This window comes from Pundamilia nyererei, unplaced genomic scaffold (genome assembly GCF_000239375.1).
Source record: "Pundamilia nyererei isolate P.nyererei 1_Seehausen unplaced genomic scaffold, PunNye1.0 scaffold00045, whole genome shotgun sequence".
In the NCBI taxonomy this organism is placed as follows: Eukaryota; Metazoa; Chordata; class Actinopteri; order Cichliformes; family Cichlidae; genus Pundamilia; species Pundamilia nyererei.
Window position 1 is genome coordinate 2,781,437 of NW_005187446.1, and position 16,945 is coordinate 2,798,381.

The window sequence follows — 16,945 nt, forward strand, 5'->3', positions numbered from 1 at the left end:
ACTCAAGCTACTCTTCCAAAGAGCAAAACCTTGTTGTCAAATTTTAAAGATGTCTTGAACAAAAGTTCTCTGGTCTTAATATCTTAATAGAATTATGAATGCAACAAAGTACCATCCGATTTTAATCCACCATACAATACCATCAGGTAAGGATCTGATTGGTAACAGCTTCGTTGTTCAGCATCACAACGATCCCACACTGCAAATACACTAAAAACCCTCCCCACAACCTGGACCTCCACTTTACTAAAAAGTGTTGGATCATCTTGACAGAGAACAGAACAAAACGCAGCCAACATCCAAAGAAGAGCTCTTCAAGAGTCCTTGAAGAAGTCTGGAGAACTATTCCTGAAGACTACTTACAGACGCTGTGAGAAAGCTGCCTCAGAGAGTTCATTCTGTGTTTAAGAATAAAGGTACCAAATCTTTACTTACAAGCTCATGAGAATTGCACAAACTCTAATATACTGTATTTCCACGTTCTATGTTTCAATAAACTCCTGCAGCTATTTAGTTTTTTAAAGATTTGAATGTCAAAAAAGTCTATAAAGGTAAAAGAAAATTTGCTAAGTATCTAAAGTGCTCCAATAAACCACTGCAGCAGCTGCACCTCTGACTCAAAGGGTGAAACTTGCAAACCCTGACAATAATTTAAAGAAGTTCTTAACTCAGTAATAACTGCCATTGCAAAATCCAAACTGTCTCGAAATCCTTTTTCTTCACAGAAACAGAGTTCACTGATGAGCTATAGTCTCATGAATTTCCTTCCTCTGGGGCCAAAATATAAATCCTACACATACTATCCTTCGCCGAGGCTTAGGAGAGACTCCGGCACCTGCCAGCAGCTTGTGAGCAGGAGGAGCCGGCGTCGTATGGACGCGCTGCAGAAATGACCAAAATCAGGGCTGATTGCTCTGTGCAGTCTTGTTTGTACATATGAATGTGTGTGAATGCATGTATGTCGGTGCCAGTTCAGGCTTTGCTCTCTTCCTCTGTGGTCATAAAGAAATGTTTCTCCTCTCGTTTCATAACTGAAGCACTGGCCTGGTTGGCAGACCTGCAAACATGCGAGCTGAACAAAAGTTTCCATTGAGAACGAATCAAAACGTGAATCTGTGCTCTGCTTCTCTCCTCTCTCTTTCCAAGTGTGTAAATGCATGTCTAAATTGGCAGAAATGTGCAAGTAAACATCTTGTACAAACTGTTTGTGGACAGAGGAGAGAGGGGACAAATGTAAGCCTGAGCGCATGTGCGGGCATGCTCTGATCCTCCAGTTCGCCACCAGATTATAAAAAAAAAGAAAGTTCCTGTCTTGGTCTGGGGTAACATGGCAGGAGGGTGGGAGAAAAAGAAAGAGAAAGAAGTGAGGAGGATGAGGAGGGGGTCGAGACGCGCATGTGTGTGTGTGGAAGTGGGGAGGCGTGCGCTGTCGTAATGAGTGACATCAAACACAGCTGCCACATAACTGGGACCATTAACGAGCTCCGTGCAGTGACCCCCACAGCAGCCACCATCGACCTCTGGAGCTACTGGTTAAACTCCAGCGACACTGCTCCTCTACCAGGCCTGGACCAGTCAGGGGTGCAGATATGTCTTCCCTCCGCGCAGTCATTTTCCAAGATCACACTGGTGGGACTTTGCCCTTTAAAGCCGTTTTTTTAAAAACAATATTCACACGGCCAGATTACAGTTAAAGAGTGGCTTTAATCATTAGTGGCACTGTGGGTTTCCAGTGGAAGAGAACTTTTTCCTCCTTCTTTCATCTTACGCTTTCATCTTATTGCCAGAGAGACACATTTTGGCTTCTGGCCTTCAAGATAAAAATGCAGCTCTTTACAAAGAACATTCACGTGAATAAAGTGCTAAAAATGATGCTAAAAAAGGGAGAAAGAAATGTGCACATGTACAATACAGTACAAATGAGAGGAGTCTGACACAAAGGTCAACGAAGCGACGCACAAATTGGACGACTGATTGAATATAACACTGATCATTATAAGTCAGTAAGCTTTGGTTCTTATGGTTGTTGTATGTTTCAAGAGACGTTCTTTCCAAAGATGTGCTGCTTCATAGGTAGAGAAGCATCTTTGTCCTCCTGTGTGGTGAAACGCAGGTGTGATGTTCACCTGAAAGAAGCTAATGCCACAGAGAACTCATCCAATAACTAAAGCTGAACCTGGCTCTACTTTTACAGCTATGCAACAGGTCCATCATCATCATGCTTGGCATTAAAAGCAGTTTTATTAATAATGTAGGTTTTTTTTTTTTTTACCTATTTAGCTTGCAAATGTAGCAATAAAACAGTAATGAGCAACTAGTTTCCAATGTGGTGCTGTGTGTTGCTGAATCTGTTTACTCTGTAATGAATTTTTGGGCCAAGCAGCACATGTCCGCTTTGGTCTTAGCCTGATCATCTGTTAAATTCATCTTCAAAGTGCTAAAAATAGGGTTGCTGTTCTTGTTTAATTAAAAGATGCTGAGATCTGTAGTGAATTGCAAACTTTAGGCTCCAGCATTTCTCCCCTGACTGCCTTTTCTCGCCTAGTTGCAGTACAAGGATGCTAAAGTAAATCATAGAGGGAATGTTAATCCCCCCAAAACTCTTAATTTGTTCAGTTTTGACTGGTAAAGTCTCACAATAGCTGCATAAAGCATGATGACTACATATTTTGCTATTTGTCTTTCACTGGACGTCCTCACGGGCAGTAAGGACAGGATGGACGCCTTCATGTCCTGTAACTCTTTCAGTGTACATGAGTATGTGAGTAACGTTTAAGAGAAGGTGAACCTGTCCTTTCAACTGCTGTCACCTTTCACCCCTCTGAAGTGAAACTGTTGTGTTGAGCTAACTTAACGATCTAATGGCTCATGGCTCACCTTCCTCTTGGCAGTCCTGGTCACGGAGGTCGTGACCACCACAAAGCTCCACAGCACATAGAGCCTGGAGGGACAAAGAACAGAGGGTAAAAAAGTGGGAGATATACAGGATTTAAAATATCAGCAGGTTGAATGAGGTCTTTTGTAAAGCACGCAGTTAATCCATGACCTGCTATATAATGTTCAGACTTAAAGACTTTCATTAGTCCCTGTTGAGGGATTGTCAGCTTTCTTAAACTTTTCCTTCAGTGTACATTTGTTTTAAAAGGTGTTACAAGTGTTACCCAAACACCTTATTAAATGTTCCAGTGACCTAAGTGTACTTTACCAACCAATTATGCCCCTTTCTCCCCTACTCTGGGTGGCCTGTGGGCTCAAATGGGTGTGAACAAAAGTTTCTTTTTTCCCCCTTCAAGGATCACAGGCAAGCATCTCAATCAATCTGGGAAAGCCTGGGAGGTGCTAACAAACTAATGGGTTTTAACAGCAAGCATGTTTTCCCTCCGCATGCCTCTCCCTGCGTGTGTACACACCCTGAGGATGTGGTTTTTAGAGACACACACACAGCTGCCACGCTCTCGGGCTCAATAAGTTGCAACATCCGAAATCATCTTGTAATTTCAGCTACTTTTAATTCGAAGGTGTGACGTTCAAAGACGTGCTGTATGGCTGGGGTGGCTTTGGAGCTGTTGAATTGGGCATGAAGCAACAACTGGGGATTATGTTGAGTCGCTGACTGGGCTGGGCAAAAGCTGTTCACCTGAAAAAGTAGTTTAAATCCTCACATGAGTCGTAGAAGTCTCACTATTCATTGAGAAAGGAAAAAGGAAAAAAAAAGACAGATAATACACTTGTTTCAAAGTCTGTCTATAATTATCATAGAAACCGAGACAAGTGTATTGAAACAAGAGGGATAAATTCTTTCCATCTGACAAGGAAAATAGCCAGAACACGATCCTAAACAACTTGCTAAGATGGACCTTTCAGCGCTCACCACCAGAACCAAACCATCCCCACAATCACCAGTCCGCAAGCCACATGTAGTCAGAGTAATTGGTCCCTTCTACCCAGTGTGGTGCACCGCCGCGGTCTCTGGAAGTTTCCCCACACCAGACTACACAATTACCCCCGAAAAACACAAAGATCCCGCACAACAGAGCCGCTCAGGCCGAAGTAAAGACCCCCTACGCGGGTCCACGTTTCCCTCGCCGCTACAGTGGCACATTGTAGAATAACCTCAGAGCAGCGGGGACAGGGGAACAGAGGGAGAAAGAGAATTATATCAGTGGAGAAAACTCCCAAAAATCTGCCCCGAGGAGACAGAGGGAACTCCGAGCTAAAAAAAAAAAAAAACAGTCGCCTTTGGGTGAATTCCTTTCAGATTACCTGGACAGCGCCCAGTGCGCAACAAGAGGGCATCGTGCGTAAAACCGCAAACTTTACCACAAAACAAAAACAACTTTCTGAAACAACTCTGCGCACAAAGTTGGACTCAGTCTCCCATGTGGTGTTTTCTACGGACAGACCAAGAGAAGCAGCAGGGTGCAGCAGACGTGAAGAAGTTTTACCTGAACAGCAAACCGAGCTGCATGCTCCAAGAGTCTCCCGCACGGTCCCGACTCCGCTCACAGATAATAATTATTAGTCCAGTTTAGTGGTCTAATCCGATCTGCGGAGCCCTGAAAGAAACGTGATAAAGTCCTGCGAGGACTTCAGCTCTCTTCTCTCTCTCTCTTCTCTCTCTCTCTCTCTGTCCCCTTCCTCCTGTCACAGTCACTCCCCGTGATTTCTGGAGAGTGGGAAGAGTTTCGTTTTTTTCTCTTTCAGTGCCGTTCACTCGACAACTTCTTTGGGTTCTTAATATAAACTAGTGTGACGCCTGACAGCGCCAGGGGGGGCACGGGAGAAAGAGAGACAGAGAAGGGGGGGTGGACAAAAAATGGACAGATTACACAACTTTCTCACACACTCTCCCTCTCTTTCACACATGAAAAACAACCCCCCCACCCCACCCCTCACCCAGCCTAAAACGCGCTCATAACACACACTCACTATGGGCCCTGACTGAGCTATAATAACTCTCAGAGCCGCTTTCTTAGTTGCTCAATCTAACATAAGAATGCCCCATTGTGCTTTGTCACACTGATCAGTAGTAATGATCTAAACACTGTCAGGAACAACCCTGAGCTGGCAGCATCTGCAGCAGCAGCAGCAGCACTTTAAAGGGGGAAGTACAACGATGAGCTTACTGTTGTGCCAACACAAACACTAATTGTTGTCTGACAAAGTTACAGAAACAAATTCCAAGTGGGAGATATATGTGTGTTTTTATTTTGCGTGGATGAAATATGGCTGTTGACTTACTGGAGCAAAAAAAAAAAAAAAAGACTTTTTCTCATAACTGTTTAATCACATTTAAAGACTGTAACCAGACATGCTTCACCAATTTGGAGCTCAGATAAATAGACCCAAGAAACACGGCTCCCCTGAGCACAGATCTCACTCTGTGTGTGTGCATGTGTGTGTGTGTTTGAGAGAGAGAGAGAGCAGGAGCTTTGGTTGGAAGCAGATGTGAAAACTGTATGTTTGGTTGCAGTCCACCAACCTTTCCAGTCGGTACCAGGAGGCGTCTCTAAAGGAGGGGTTACTGCTTATCTCCCCCCCCACCGGATTATTCAATGAGCTCAGGCCAGAGGTCCATGCACAATTAGGGGCACAGCCAAGAGTTATGAATGAAAAAACAAATACATAAACAAGTTGGTCTTTATGCCACTAAAATGACCAATAAAACAAAAAAAAAACATGAATATGAGATATATTATTTATCTTGAAATTACACAATTGCGAAAATTCACTGATCCATAGCACATTGTTGTTGTTGTTTTTCTTTTCCACAAAAATGAAAACAGTTCAAACATTAAAGCTGTTGAGAAAATGCTCAGCAAGCTTAGCCAGAGGGTAGCTGCTGCAGGGGCTCTCGGTGAAGTGACATCTGACTCCAAGTCGTGGCTGGAAGTAAATGAAGAAGCAAAGGAACAAGGTGAATACAGGTGTGTCTCTCTATGTGTGTTGGGATACTTAACAGAGCATTATAATTATGAATAACAATGTTAAAAAGATTTTTCTGGTCATTTTCCATTTATTATAGGAGAACTCGCCTTTAGTGAAGATGCATTATGACAGTTACATTTCAATTTCTTTGGTCTCTATAATCAAAGATTTAGGGTCACCTGATCCAGCTCTAACTACATTATCTAAAATAGGAAAGCATAATCTTAAAAGTAGAGAGGGTGTCTGTCTCGCAGGCCTGAAAGCTGAAGGCTCTGCCTCCCATTCTACTCATATGGATATATGGATATATGGAACCACAAGTAAACCAGCAAACTGCTCTATTGGGGAGATACGATAGTTTTAGGTCTTTAAAATAAGCTGAGGCCTACATTTGTTCCCAGGGTAAGTAAGATGACACCTGAACTATGATCGCTTCCTAACTCCTTCAATCAATAACTATTGGCAAATACTTGAAATAATGATCTTGATCACTTTTTTCAATATTACTACATTAAGCTTAGCAGTAAATAAGGTAATTAAAATGACGCCATTATATATTGCACATAGCAAGTACTTTTACTTTAGGTACTTTAATATATTTTGAAAGTAATACTTCTGTACTTTAACAGAGGATATGAATGCAGGATTTTTGCTGTAACAGAGTATTTTGACAGTCAGCTGTGTGGTGGAGGTGGACTGGGTGGGTGGTCCACCAGCTGTTAGGTTGGTGGTTTGTTTCTCCTGCAATTCCTGCAAGTCTAACTATCCTTGGGCGAGATCCTGAACATCAGATTGCTCCAGATGCCTCCATTAGTGTGTGTGTGTGTGATTGTGTGTTAGCTTAAAAAACACTATATGTGTAGAATAAGTGTGCACTGCTGTGTATGTGAATGACTGGGTAAATGGAGTTTGCTGCGTAAAGTCCAGTCTATTTTTCGTCAAAGATTTCAGTAGTTGTACCACCAATTCAACTTCATTACTGTAACCTCTACTTCACAATAACAAGAGTCTAAGGTACTTAAATTCTAAGTAAAGATGATCAAACAATAGTCAAACAATCACGTCATCCACACTGAGGGAGGACTTGGCAAAAGTGGGGGGTAAGAATTCCCTTCAAAGAACACAACCAGGGTCAGGGAGGGGCAGGAATCTGCCTCAACCAGCTGGGGATGAAGGGCACAGAGAGACGTTAGCATTATTCATTAAACATGCTAATAAACAAAAAGTAAAAAGCAACTTTCAGATTCACATCCAGGGCCACTTTTAATGTTTTATGGCGCAGTGCACTGCAAAAGAGCCTGAAAATCATACCCGATGTTTACTTCTCCAACTTGCAAAGGTGTATTTACTTCTGCTTGGACTTTCTGATTTCCCACAAGGAAAAATGTGTTTAAATGTGTCACCATATTTAAAAAACAAAACAAAACATCCTGGTTGGTTTGGTTTTCTAAAACAGAACACACCAAACAGCCAAGCAGCTCACAGGGTGACAGTGGGAGTAAAGAGTGTCATTTAGATCACATGCAGAGGGTGTATATATACAAACACAGCTATTACTTCTTTAGTTGCATGGAAAAGAACTGGTAGTCATCTGCTGTCTATTAACATTGACAAATTTAATAACAGTAGGGAGAGACATTGTTTTTCCTCATGTGCTGCACAAAAAGAAATAAGAAAGAACGAGTGTCACAAACAAGAAAATGGGCTTTCATTCTGTTTATTCTTTCATCGCTTATTCTCTTAAATAAGATTTAATGTATGAACAACATCTAAGGCACGAAAGCATTAAAATTATGAGTTTGTTTTGTGTTCTTTATTTTTGGGCTGTGCATTCTTTCTTTTTTTTAAAGATATGTGCTCGATCCGTGGATCTGGTTTACGTTATTAGCTGGTGTCATGCCCCTTGAGGGCTGGGCATAGCTGCATGACACATTAATAAAAAACATAATCTCCTCACCACTGAAAATAGTGAGGCGGGGAAAGTTCAGAGCATGTGAAGAGTAAAGACGAGAGGAGGATCAGCTCGGAGAAAAAGCAGAGCATGAGAGGACAGCGGGAGGAAAGAGGAATGATGGAGATTCGTTTTCTAGTGTGTCTCCTCGAGATCAGAGCCCAGAGAGCCAACATCAAGCCCCCTGCTACTTGTAAGACATTATCTCACTCAAGGTCCCTTCTGATCCAGCTCTTGAACCTCCTCATTAACATTTCCCACCCTGCTACCCTGAGGCAAAGAGCCCACACGGTGTAAACGAGAGCGGGAAAGGAGGGCGTGCATGTGAGTTATAGTTGGACACGCTGCTTTTCTTGGCAACAATGTGGACACGGCAATGGTGATGGAGATTAGCGACTTCAAAGCCCGCTAAGAGCAGATGACCGAAGACTAAACAACATTACAGACAGGGCTTAAGATCTGATCTGTCAAAATAAAAAACAAGTTCATGTAAAATCAAGAAATGCGCGGGTGCAGTGGGTGAATACAGGGACACACACACTCTATACGTACATCGTGTGTGTGTGTTTTTTGTGTGTTATTAGTGTAAAGGATATCTCTGTACTTCTAAGCACCATGTCTATCAGTAACTACAATTAGCCAGAGGTCATTGCCATGGCTACCACTGGCCCGTGACCACTTATAGCCCTCTTTGCCCCCCCTTCCGTTGCCCCCTATCTATGTCTTTCTTCTCCTTCCTTCCCTATCTATCTTTCTCTGGATCCTTGAGAAGCAATAACTTACATGCCGGCCTGTCGACACGCACCACCAACCGCAGGACCCTGATTAGCAAAATGTCTCTCTCAACTAGTCACCACAGCACAGAGTGTTTGTGTGTGTGTGTTTGTGTGTGTGTGTGTTTGTGTGTGTGCATGTGTCCGGGGAGGTCTATATGTAGCAGCAGATCTGTTATTTGTCTCGGCTGGCTGATCTGAGTAATAGCACTGCAGATCAGAGTAGCGGGGCCCTGTGGGAGTGATAAATCACTTGAAAAACTTCTAGTATGTACACACACCCTGAGTCCAAAAAACACACACGCCTCAGCCTCGGGCACAGGAACAGTAGGCCCGCGACCATTTCGCTGTTACGGTTAATGAGGGCTCCGGGCTCCTTCAGGTCAGCAGACGGGTTGGGCCTCGGGGCTGGACCGCTGTGTGCTAAAGGTGGCAGCAGGGCGGAGAGATGATAGAGACGGAAGCGGGGGAAGGATCAGTCCTGCAACACTCTTCCAGTAATGATAACAAAGAGCTCATTTCACATTCAGCCACTGACCTACAGAAGAGTCAGCGCTGAAACACGCTTCAACAAAGATGTATGTAGGCACCTCTGCGTGGGGAGGAGGGAGAAGTTTCATCTGTTGGTTCATCCAAGCTGAAATAAATCAGCAGTTATCGGATGTACTGGCATGAAATTATAAAACTTTCATGGTGCACAGAGGATGAATCCTGCACTGAGCCGAGCCTCTTTGCTCCAACACAGCGCTGCTCAAACTTTTTCTACTTGTTCCACTTAAAGGCTGAAAAAGGTCATCAACAGTGAAAAAACTTTATTGAAACAAAATCAGCATGCTGTTTGTTTTCCCCACATAAGTCATAAATATTCTGTTGGTTTCCCTCTGCATGCCCCACCTCCAGACGCTCTGTGCCTCCTCAAAGGTGACCTCCTCACAGTTTTCACACATGACCTTTGGATAATATCCAAAGTTATGCATGCAGCATGCAGCAGTGTTTTCACTACCAGGTTGACCAGATGACCCTCTTTATGTGGGACTGCACTTCATTGATGAACTGTCACAAGCTTTTCTGCTTTTTCTTCAATATGATGGAAACTACCACAAAAAATGAAGCAGCGCTATATTCTGAGAAATATTGTTTTTATCTTTTTTTCACAGGAGTTATTTTTGAATTTCACACCAGGACATTTCTGTTAAAGTATGTCTGTGTCATTATGTGTCAAAGTGCTAAAATTGTCAGATATGGCTCAAAAAAGATATGCCAATCTGCAGCACACAGAAACCCAAAAAACTGCTACCAGACAGAGGAGCAGCTGAAATAACAGTGAAATAAAATCCAGACATTCAGGCTACCTCTCAGTAGTTGTCCCACACAAACACATGTAGTTTGTTGGGATCTGGTCACTCTTCTGACTGCTCCATTTAAGGATGTTGCCTAAGCAGAGCTGGCAGCAGGCAGGTAAACCCACTCACTCACTGTGAACTCACAGGACACGTACCACATGTGCACAGCTGGACATCACATGGACTTATAGAGAGTTGAGAGGAAAATGAAAATGTAATAATCATTGGGACTGTGTCAGATTTGAGTAAAACAATTCTCATATGGACACATGCGTTGGTATGGAAGGTTGCTTCTATCACTGAAATAAAAAAATCCACTTCCTGATTGGTGAAGCAAAGTCAAAATTTTGAGTTATTTCAAAATTTTGAGGAATTTTCTCTAAAGCTTGAGTTGAAATTTTGACACAACAACTCAGAATTTTGAGTTATGGACAGAAAAAGTTACATTTTTCTGTTTTGTTTTTTTCAGCGGAGGAAACAAGCTTCCACACATTGGCACAAATTTTGGTGGATGCATCAGGGTTGCCGAAAGATAATGTCTGCCGCTCCAATATTTTTACACAAGTTTTGCCAGAACAGATTTCTCTAGGCGTCACATAAATGAAGATTATGATGAAGATCATCATGCTTGTGTAATGTGTAATGTAGTATTTGGACTTTGTGAACTTAGCCCAATATATCCTCCTGAGAAGCAGCCTATTCATTTATGTCCTCTGTAACGGACATTTGTTTTTGATCTGTCTTTTGACTTATTTGAGCTACTAAGTCCAAATACTAAATAGAAGACATCCTGGGCTTTCTACTGATATCTCGTGTGTTTGGGTGGCCTCTTTTAGCACCAAGGATGGAGGAAATCACAAAAAAGGAAAAACAGGAAAAACAACAATGTTTTGAACTGACAGTTAAACAGAACGTTGAGGTTTTGGGTAACCTGTAAGCTCTTTCTCTGCTCTGGTTTGCAAACATGTCTACATGTAACTTTGCAGAAGTATTGTCTCAGCCTTAGTCTTCTATAGTTCACACTGGAGTGAGTGTGCACATCAATAGTTTAACATGATCTGCACATATAAAAAAACTGGGGTTGCATCAGCAGCAAACATGAAAGCAAACAAAGAGCAAAAGCTATGAAAGTTTAATTTGAAAAAGGCTTTTCTTTTCTTGATCTCTCCGCTGCAGTCGGCTGGAGCACATATGAGCATCACATGAAAGTGTGTTGGCACGTACCGTCGCGAATACCTTCACATGATGCCCGTGCATGTTTGCACACTCTCAGATGAGGCAGCACGTTCTAGGCTCAAGGCAAAAGCATGCAGTTGAACATTTGAACATACAGCACAGGCAGGTGTTGAAACCCAAAGTAGCTTTAAAGTGAGACAGAGAGAGCTTCACGGGCAGCTGAGAAGGGGAGGAGGCCTGACCTAACAGTACCGACAGCCTGAGAAGCCTGGAGAGAGAAGAGAGAGGGAGAGGGAGAGAGAAAATGACAGACAGGGACACAAAGGGGGCGAAAAGAAAAGCAGCAGCAGAAAAGACATGAAAGGGAATGTGAGAGAAAGAGGTAATGGCAGATTAGACGGGAACTGAGCAAGTGTAAAGGAGACTGAAAGAAAAAGAAAGCAGGAAGGGGGAGTGATTTGTCTGGCTCAGATGGAGTCAATATTTGCTCCATTCCACCAATCCTGTGCCAGAGTCTGGATCAAAGCGGGACTGGTGCTCTGAAAAGGGCGCAAAGAGCCAGAGGAGAAAAATCGACTGACATCTTTACAGTCTACTTTGGATGACGCTGAGAGAGCCACGAGAGATACTATTTCACTAAAAGTATTTCAGCTTGAAATTGACTTCTGAGAAACTGCAAGCACAGCTCCTCAGTACACCTCAAAGAGGAAGACTTTATTGCCAAGGCAGTGAAGAGGAGGCAGTGAGGTGGGGGCGTACGGTAGAGAGGGAAATAAGGCCGTCTATGGGAGGAGCGCTCTAATGATGATTTCCAGGGGTCGCTGGCGAGACAAGCACACGAGAGGGAGAGGTCAGCTCAGTTGGGGCCTAATTGGCTGACGAAACTGCTGAAATAACCTTGTTCCAATTATTCAAACAAAGAGCAATTGTTGCTCATTCAGAGAAGCCACTGGGCCACCTACAGTATATACGCATAATCACAACAAACAGCACGATTCATGGTATGTGTCAGGAGGCACGTATGGTACAGCTCGGGCATGTTGGGGTCAGAAGACACAGAGAGAATAAGTAGTATAAGGGTAATAAGCTCTTCTATGTGTTTACGGTCGATTGGTTAAAGAATGTATCACAGCCTGTGCGTCAATTAACTGCTGCTGCTGCTGATGAATTCCTGTATTGTTCTTTTATGGAGATCTGGAACACTGATGAGAGACCCTGCTCACATCAGATGAGAATAATGTTCGGTCGCTGCTGTACATTTAAAGGACAAAAGTTAACTCACTTTGCTGGTCTGTAAGGACGAGCTGCTGCACTCACGCTTTGAATTCACTCAGCTGGGAACTTAAAACCGACTATTTTGGAATCGCTGCTGTTTGAGAACTTGATAGGCTCTGTTCGCTGCCCGGGTTCTGGTCTTATCAATCATTCCCTGTCCTTACATGATTTGTCACGCCTGATCACATGACTCTTTTCCAAAAGAAAACATGCCTCAGACTTGGCAGTGGTTAATTCAAAAGGTTTCACTGACGTTGTCTGTGCCAGCGATTCCCAGACAAGAGCACTTTACATGAAAAGATTCGCTTAACTGATTTAAAAAAAACAAACTAGGAATTACAGTTTCTTCAGATTCAGAAAACTAGAAAAAGAGAAGTATAACAAGTTGTTTCAGAGGAGATAAAGATGTTCCATCCATCCATCCATCCATCTTCTTCTTCTGCTTATCCAGTCTGGGGTCACGGGGAGCATGGAGACTATCCCAGCTACATAGGCCGAGAGGTGAGGTACACACTGGACAGGTCACCACTCTGTCAAAGGCTAACACAGAGACAGACAACCATTCATGCTCACAATCACACCTCCACTCAGTTTAGTCACCTATAAACCTAACCCCATGAATGTCATTGAGAGGAAGCTGGACTACCTGGGAAGGCTCAAGGATGTTGATTGTCAGGAATCAAACATTTTTCACAAACAAAAGTATGAAAATAATGAGCTACACAAAGCTCCTAGCAAAATCCAGAAAACTAGAATAAACTCAAGGAAATAACCTCACAGAGGCACATGAAAAAAAAGGAAAAGCGGGGCATGTACAATCTGGGGAGGTTAGCAAACAGCCCTGTGCACACAGTAAACTGACAGGACTTTATACTAACACACAAACACACACAGGACTGACTCAGGAGGAGAAACAGGAGGGATGAAGGCAAAGGTGAAAGCAATTAAACACAAAGGAGTCTGATAAGTGTAGGGGAGAAAATCCCTTTGGAGAAAGGAAAATGCAGGAAGTGAAACTATAACGGGAAGAGAACCAACCTTCAAAGTAAAACAGGAAGTGACAAAGTGACACTGAGATCATAGGTTTACACTTACTTCCAGACTCACAACAAAACCAGCAAATTTAACAGACCAAAACAGCTCAAATACAACACAACAACCTCATATCAGCCATTTTGATCAGCGGTGTCAAAAATAAGGTCCAGGGTCTAGATTACGCTTAACAGTTTTGGAAAATGTGGAGGAGGGCACAGATTTTAAACTTTTAACTGGATTTTCATAGGTTTTATGGTTCTTTTGAGGATTTTTGGATGCATCTTGGACACATCATCAGTGATGTCATCAGGTCTGGGGTCATTGGGTGTTTCAACATCAAACACCCTTGGCCAGGCGACTCAGTCAGGGGGACCTTGATGTCTTTTGTGCTGCATGTGTGGTGTTCTTGATGGCTCTAAGGTTTTGGAAATTTCTATCTGTCTCTATCAGTGCCACGTAGAGAGGCTGGCCTGCAAAGCGTCTGGATAACACTGGGTCTTCCCTGGTTCAGCAATCAGCCATAAGCCCCCCATACCTCGCCTTCTTGCTTTTAAAAGCCTCCTCCAGAAGGTCTTCCTGGGGGGACAGTCAATTCCAGAAGGACCACTTGTCCTGTAATTTCTGACACCAGGACCATGTCGGACCTGAGTGACGTCTCTGTGATGATGTCTGGGAATTTGAGCTGCTTCCCAAGGTCAACCTTCAGCTGCCATGCTGTTGCCAGGAGCCGACCTATATGCTGCTGAGGCTTTTGCCCAGCCCTGACAAAGATGATGGTTTGTAGGATGTCTTGTAGGTTGTTGCTGCCTGCTGTGAGCTATCCCCGTGCTGATGACATCTGCTGTCACTCTCAGCACCTGGTCATGGAGCCAGTGACAGCAGCCTTCTCCCAGTGCTATAGGGGTGCAGTGGGTGCAGATCGGATTGATGGGAAGAAAGTCGCAGACTGACTGAATCAGGAAACTTATCTGGTGGGGATCAAATCATATCCAGGTCCAACATCTATTTCCATGGTATCCATGCTCCTTGTCGCCGTATCCCTAATGACCTGCAATAGTGGCCTTCTTCAACCCCTACACGAACCTCTTCTTGGAGAAGCTGGCATCCTTCTTGCCCTTGGGCCTTGCTATAAAGAGGCCAAGGAAAGTTTCTAAACCCTGCTCACCCTGATGCCACTTTTACCACCGACTCGCTGTGCTCCAGCCAGAATTAGGCCTCACATGCCTTCCACTTCCTCCATGTTCTGACCTCGATGCCTGCTGCAGAGACTTTATTGTAGCTGGAGTTGCTGGAGTCCCTGTACAAAATCACTTACTTGGCCCGGGTGACCATGAATTCTGATTATTGAAAGAGGGAGTTTCCGCTTGTTCTTGCTGCTATAAAGTCCAATACTGCTGAGACTTCAGGGTAGTTACAACCACCAGCGCAGGTAGTGGCTAATCCTTCTGAGTGGAGCCTCATAGACCTGCTGTGGTCAGACAAGTTGAGGCAAGATGCCATGCAGGTAAATTTTAAACTTTAAACTTTCCTGGCAGCCCTGATTTATCCTGCTAAGGGCCAGTTGCCCAGCTCACTGTTGGTCACTTGGAAAGCTGCAGTGTCCTTCAGGGTGCTATCAAACATCCTGCCAAGGTTCTTGACAGGCTTCTCTGTGACTGATGGAATCGGGATGCCTCCCACACTAAAGCAGAACTTGTCAGTCACCTTCCCCTTCCTCATTACTAATGCTCTAGGCTTGGCAGGCTTGAAATCCATCTGTGACCAGTTGATGAGTTCTTCGAGTCCTTGGAGCATCCACCTACCCCCGGTGACCTGGTGAGGTCATCCATAAATGCTCTTATAGGGGGCTTTACAACTTTTTTCTACAGATAAATGCCTCCCTCATGGCTATTCATACTACACATAAGGCTCAATTAAGAGCACATGTGACTGAAACATTCAGGTTCTCCCTTTAAATACTGCTTGAATGCAAACTTTATTAAAATGACCTAAATACTGACTGTTCCACTGTAAGAAATTACTATTTAAAGTGTATATTTTGTTAAATCTAATTGAATTAACCCATTACAAACAGCCTTGTGTCAGTTAAGGGACCCTGACATTTGTAGGAAGCACACCCTGTGTAAGTGGAGTTCAAAAATACATCAACATAGATTTAGAGTCTACAGTGATGCTCTGTGAGGCAGTGTTTCAAGCTCACTGCTAAAGTCAAACATGCCTATATGCCAAAAATCTGGGTGCAGTTTGCAGGAGTGGATGGAGTTATTCCCCCTTCACCCTACCCTCCAACTGGTTTTGATATCTGTGCCTCTGCTAAATTATTTTTATCCCTGATAAAACTGATCTTACACTGCTGCTAGCGTGTTACTGACCATTTCTGTTTGGCACATCAACATATATATGTGCAAATCTACATGTAAAGACAAGATTCAAAGGTCTGAAACAGGTTCTTGGTCAAGACAGTTAAAAAAGGTACTGACTTATGACTTCTGTTTTTAAACCTCGAGTTTGATGTTTTGGTCAATATAAGTATCTTTAAATAAAACCAAGCTATAGAAACTAAACGTGTTGTATACCAGGCTGTAAACACTGTTATTTCTGCTGTAGATTTGTGCATTTTAATATCAGACTGACTCGCTTTTGGAGCCAACCTCAACTCGTAGTGAAGTGGCGGCAGTTATCAAGTGCATTCACTTGACATCCTGGGAGGCCACTGGACTATTATATGTGTGCGTTAACAAGCAGTTGAACAGGTGAACCTAATGAAGTGTATTTGGAACCGCCAACTATATTGATTTATATCATGTCTTCTATGCATTTAATGCTTTTCACATTATTTTAATTTTGCATAGAATTTCAAATAAGACCAACTTAACCTAATGCTGCAAAGAAATGCACCAGTGCCCCAGCCAAACTGTGATGCCGGGGGCCCCAGAGCTCTACACAACAGAGACGCAACACTGGTTAATAATGCTGGGCTGTGAAGGAGGCCCCCAACATCTGAGCTGATACTGTGTCTGAATAATGGACATTCCCACTGAAATTTGCATTTAACTGAATTACCACACACCAAAATGATACAAGGTGAATGTGGGGCCCTGGAGGAGCTGAGAGCCTTGTTTGAATTATAGTCCAACCTCAGCAGAAACTCTAATATTATCTGAGGCCTGAGCACGACGGGAAACCATCTAGTCATTAGACGCTGTGTAGGATTAAAGAAGATATGTCAGAGGATTTTCTTTTTCCTGCACATACATTTTGCCAACTGTGCAACTTGTCAGTTTCACAATTCAGTTTTTTCACAGTGTGTGCAAAGAGCATGTTTTTTTGTGGACTTTGGGGGTCTGGTTGTTGCTCTGTTATTCTTTAGAAGGTGCCTGAAATACTTTTTTTCAGTTGACTAAAAAGAAAAAGACACGCAAAGAGGAGGTTAAGCTCGTTTGACATGACCACACAGACACACA

The 16,945-nt window shown here is 43.2% G+C and overlaps 1 protein-coding gene across 1 annotated transcript in view; it reads right to left on the reverse strand.

Annotated features, from left to right (window-relative positions):
- adamtsl4 (ADAMTS-like 4) overlaps window positions 1-4,781 on the reverse strand; it is a 37,157-nt gene extending 32,376 nt beyond the window's left edge. Inside the window, exons 1-2 of the mRNA XM_005732063.2 lie at window positions 4,446-4,781; window positions 2,878-2,941 (exon numbers count right to left, since the gene is read on the reverse strand). Of these exons, the coding sequence (XP_005732120.1) occupies window positions 2,878-2,941; window positions 4,446-4,468 (87 nt within the window). The 5' untranslated portion in view covers window positions 4,469-4,781. The remainder of the gene's footprint in view (window positions 1-2,877; window positions 2,942-4,445) is intronic.
- Between the last annotated feature and the right edge of the window lie 12,164 nt (window positions 4,782-16,945).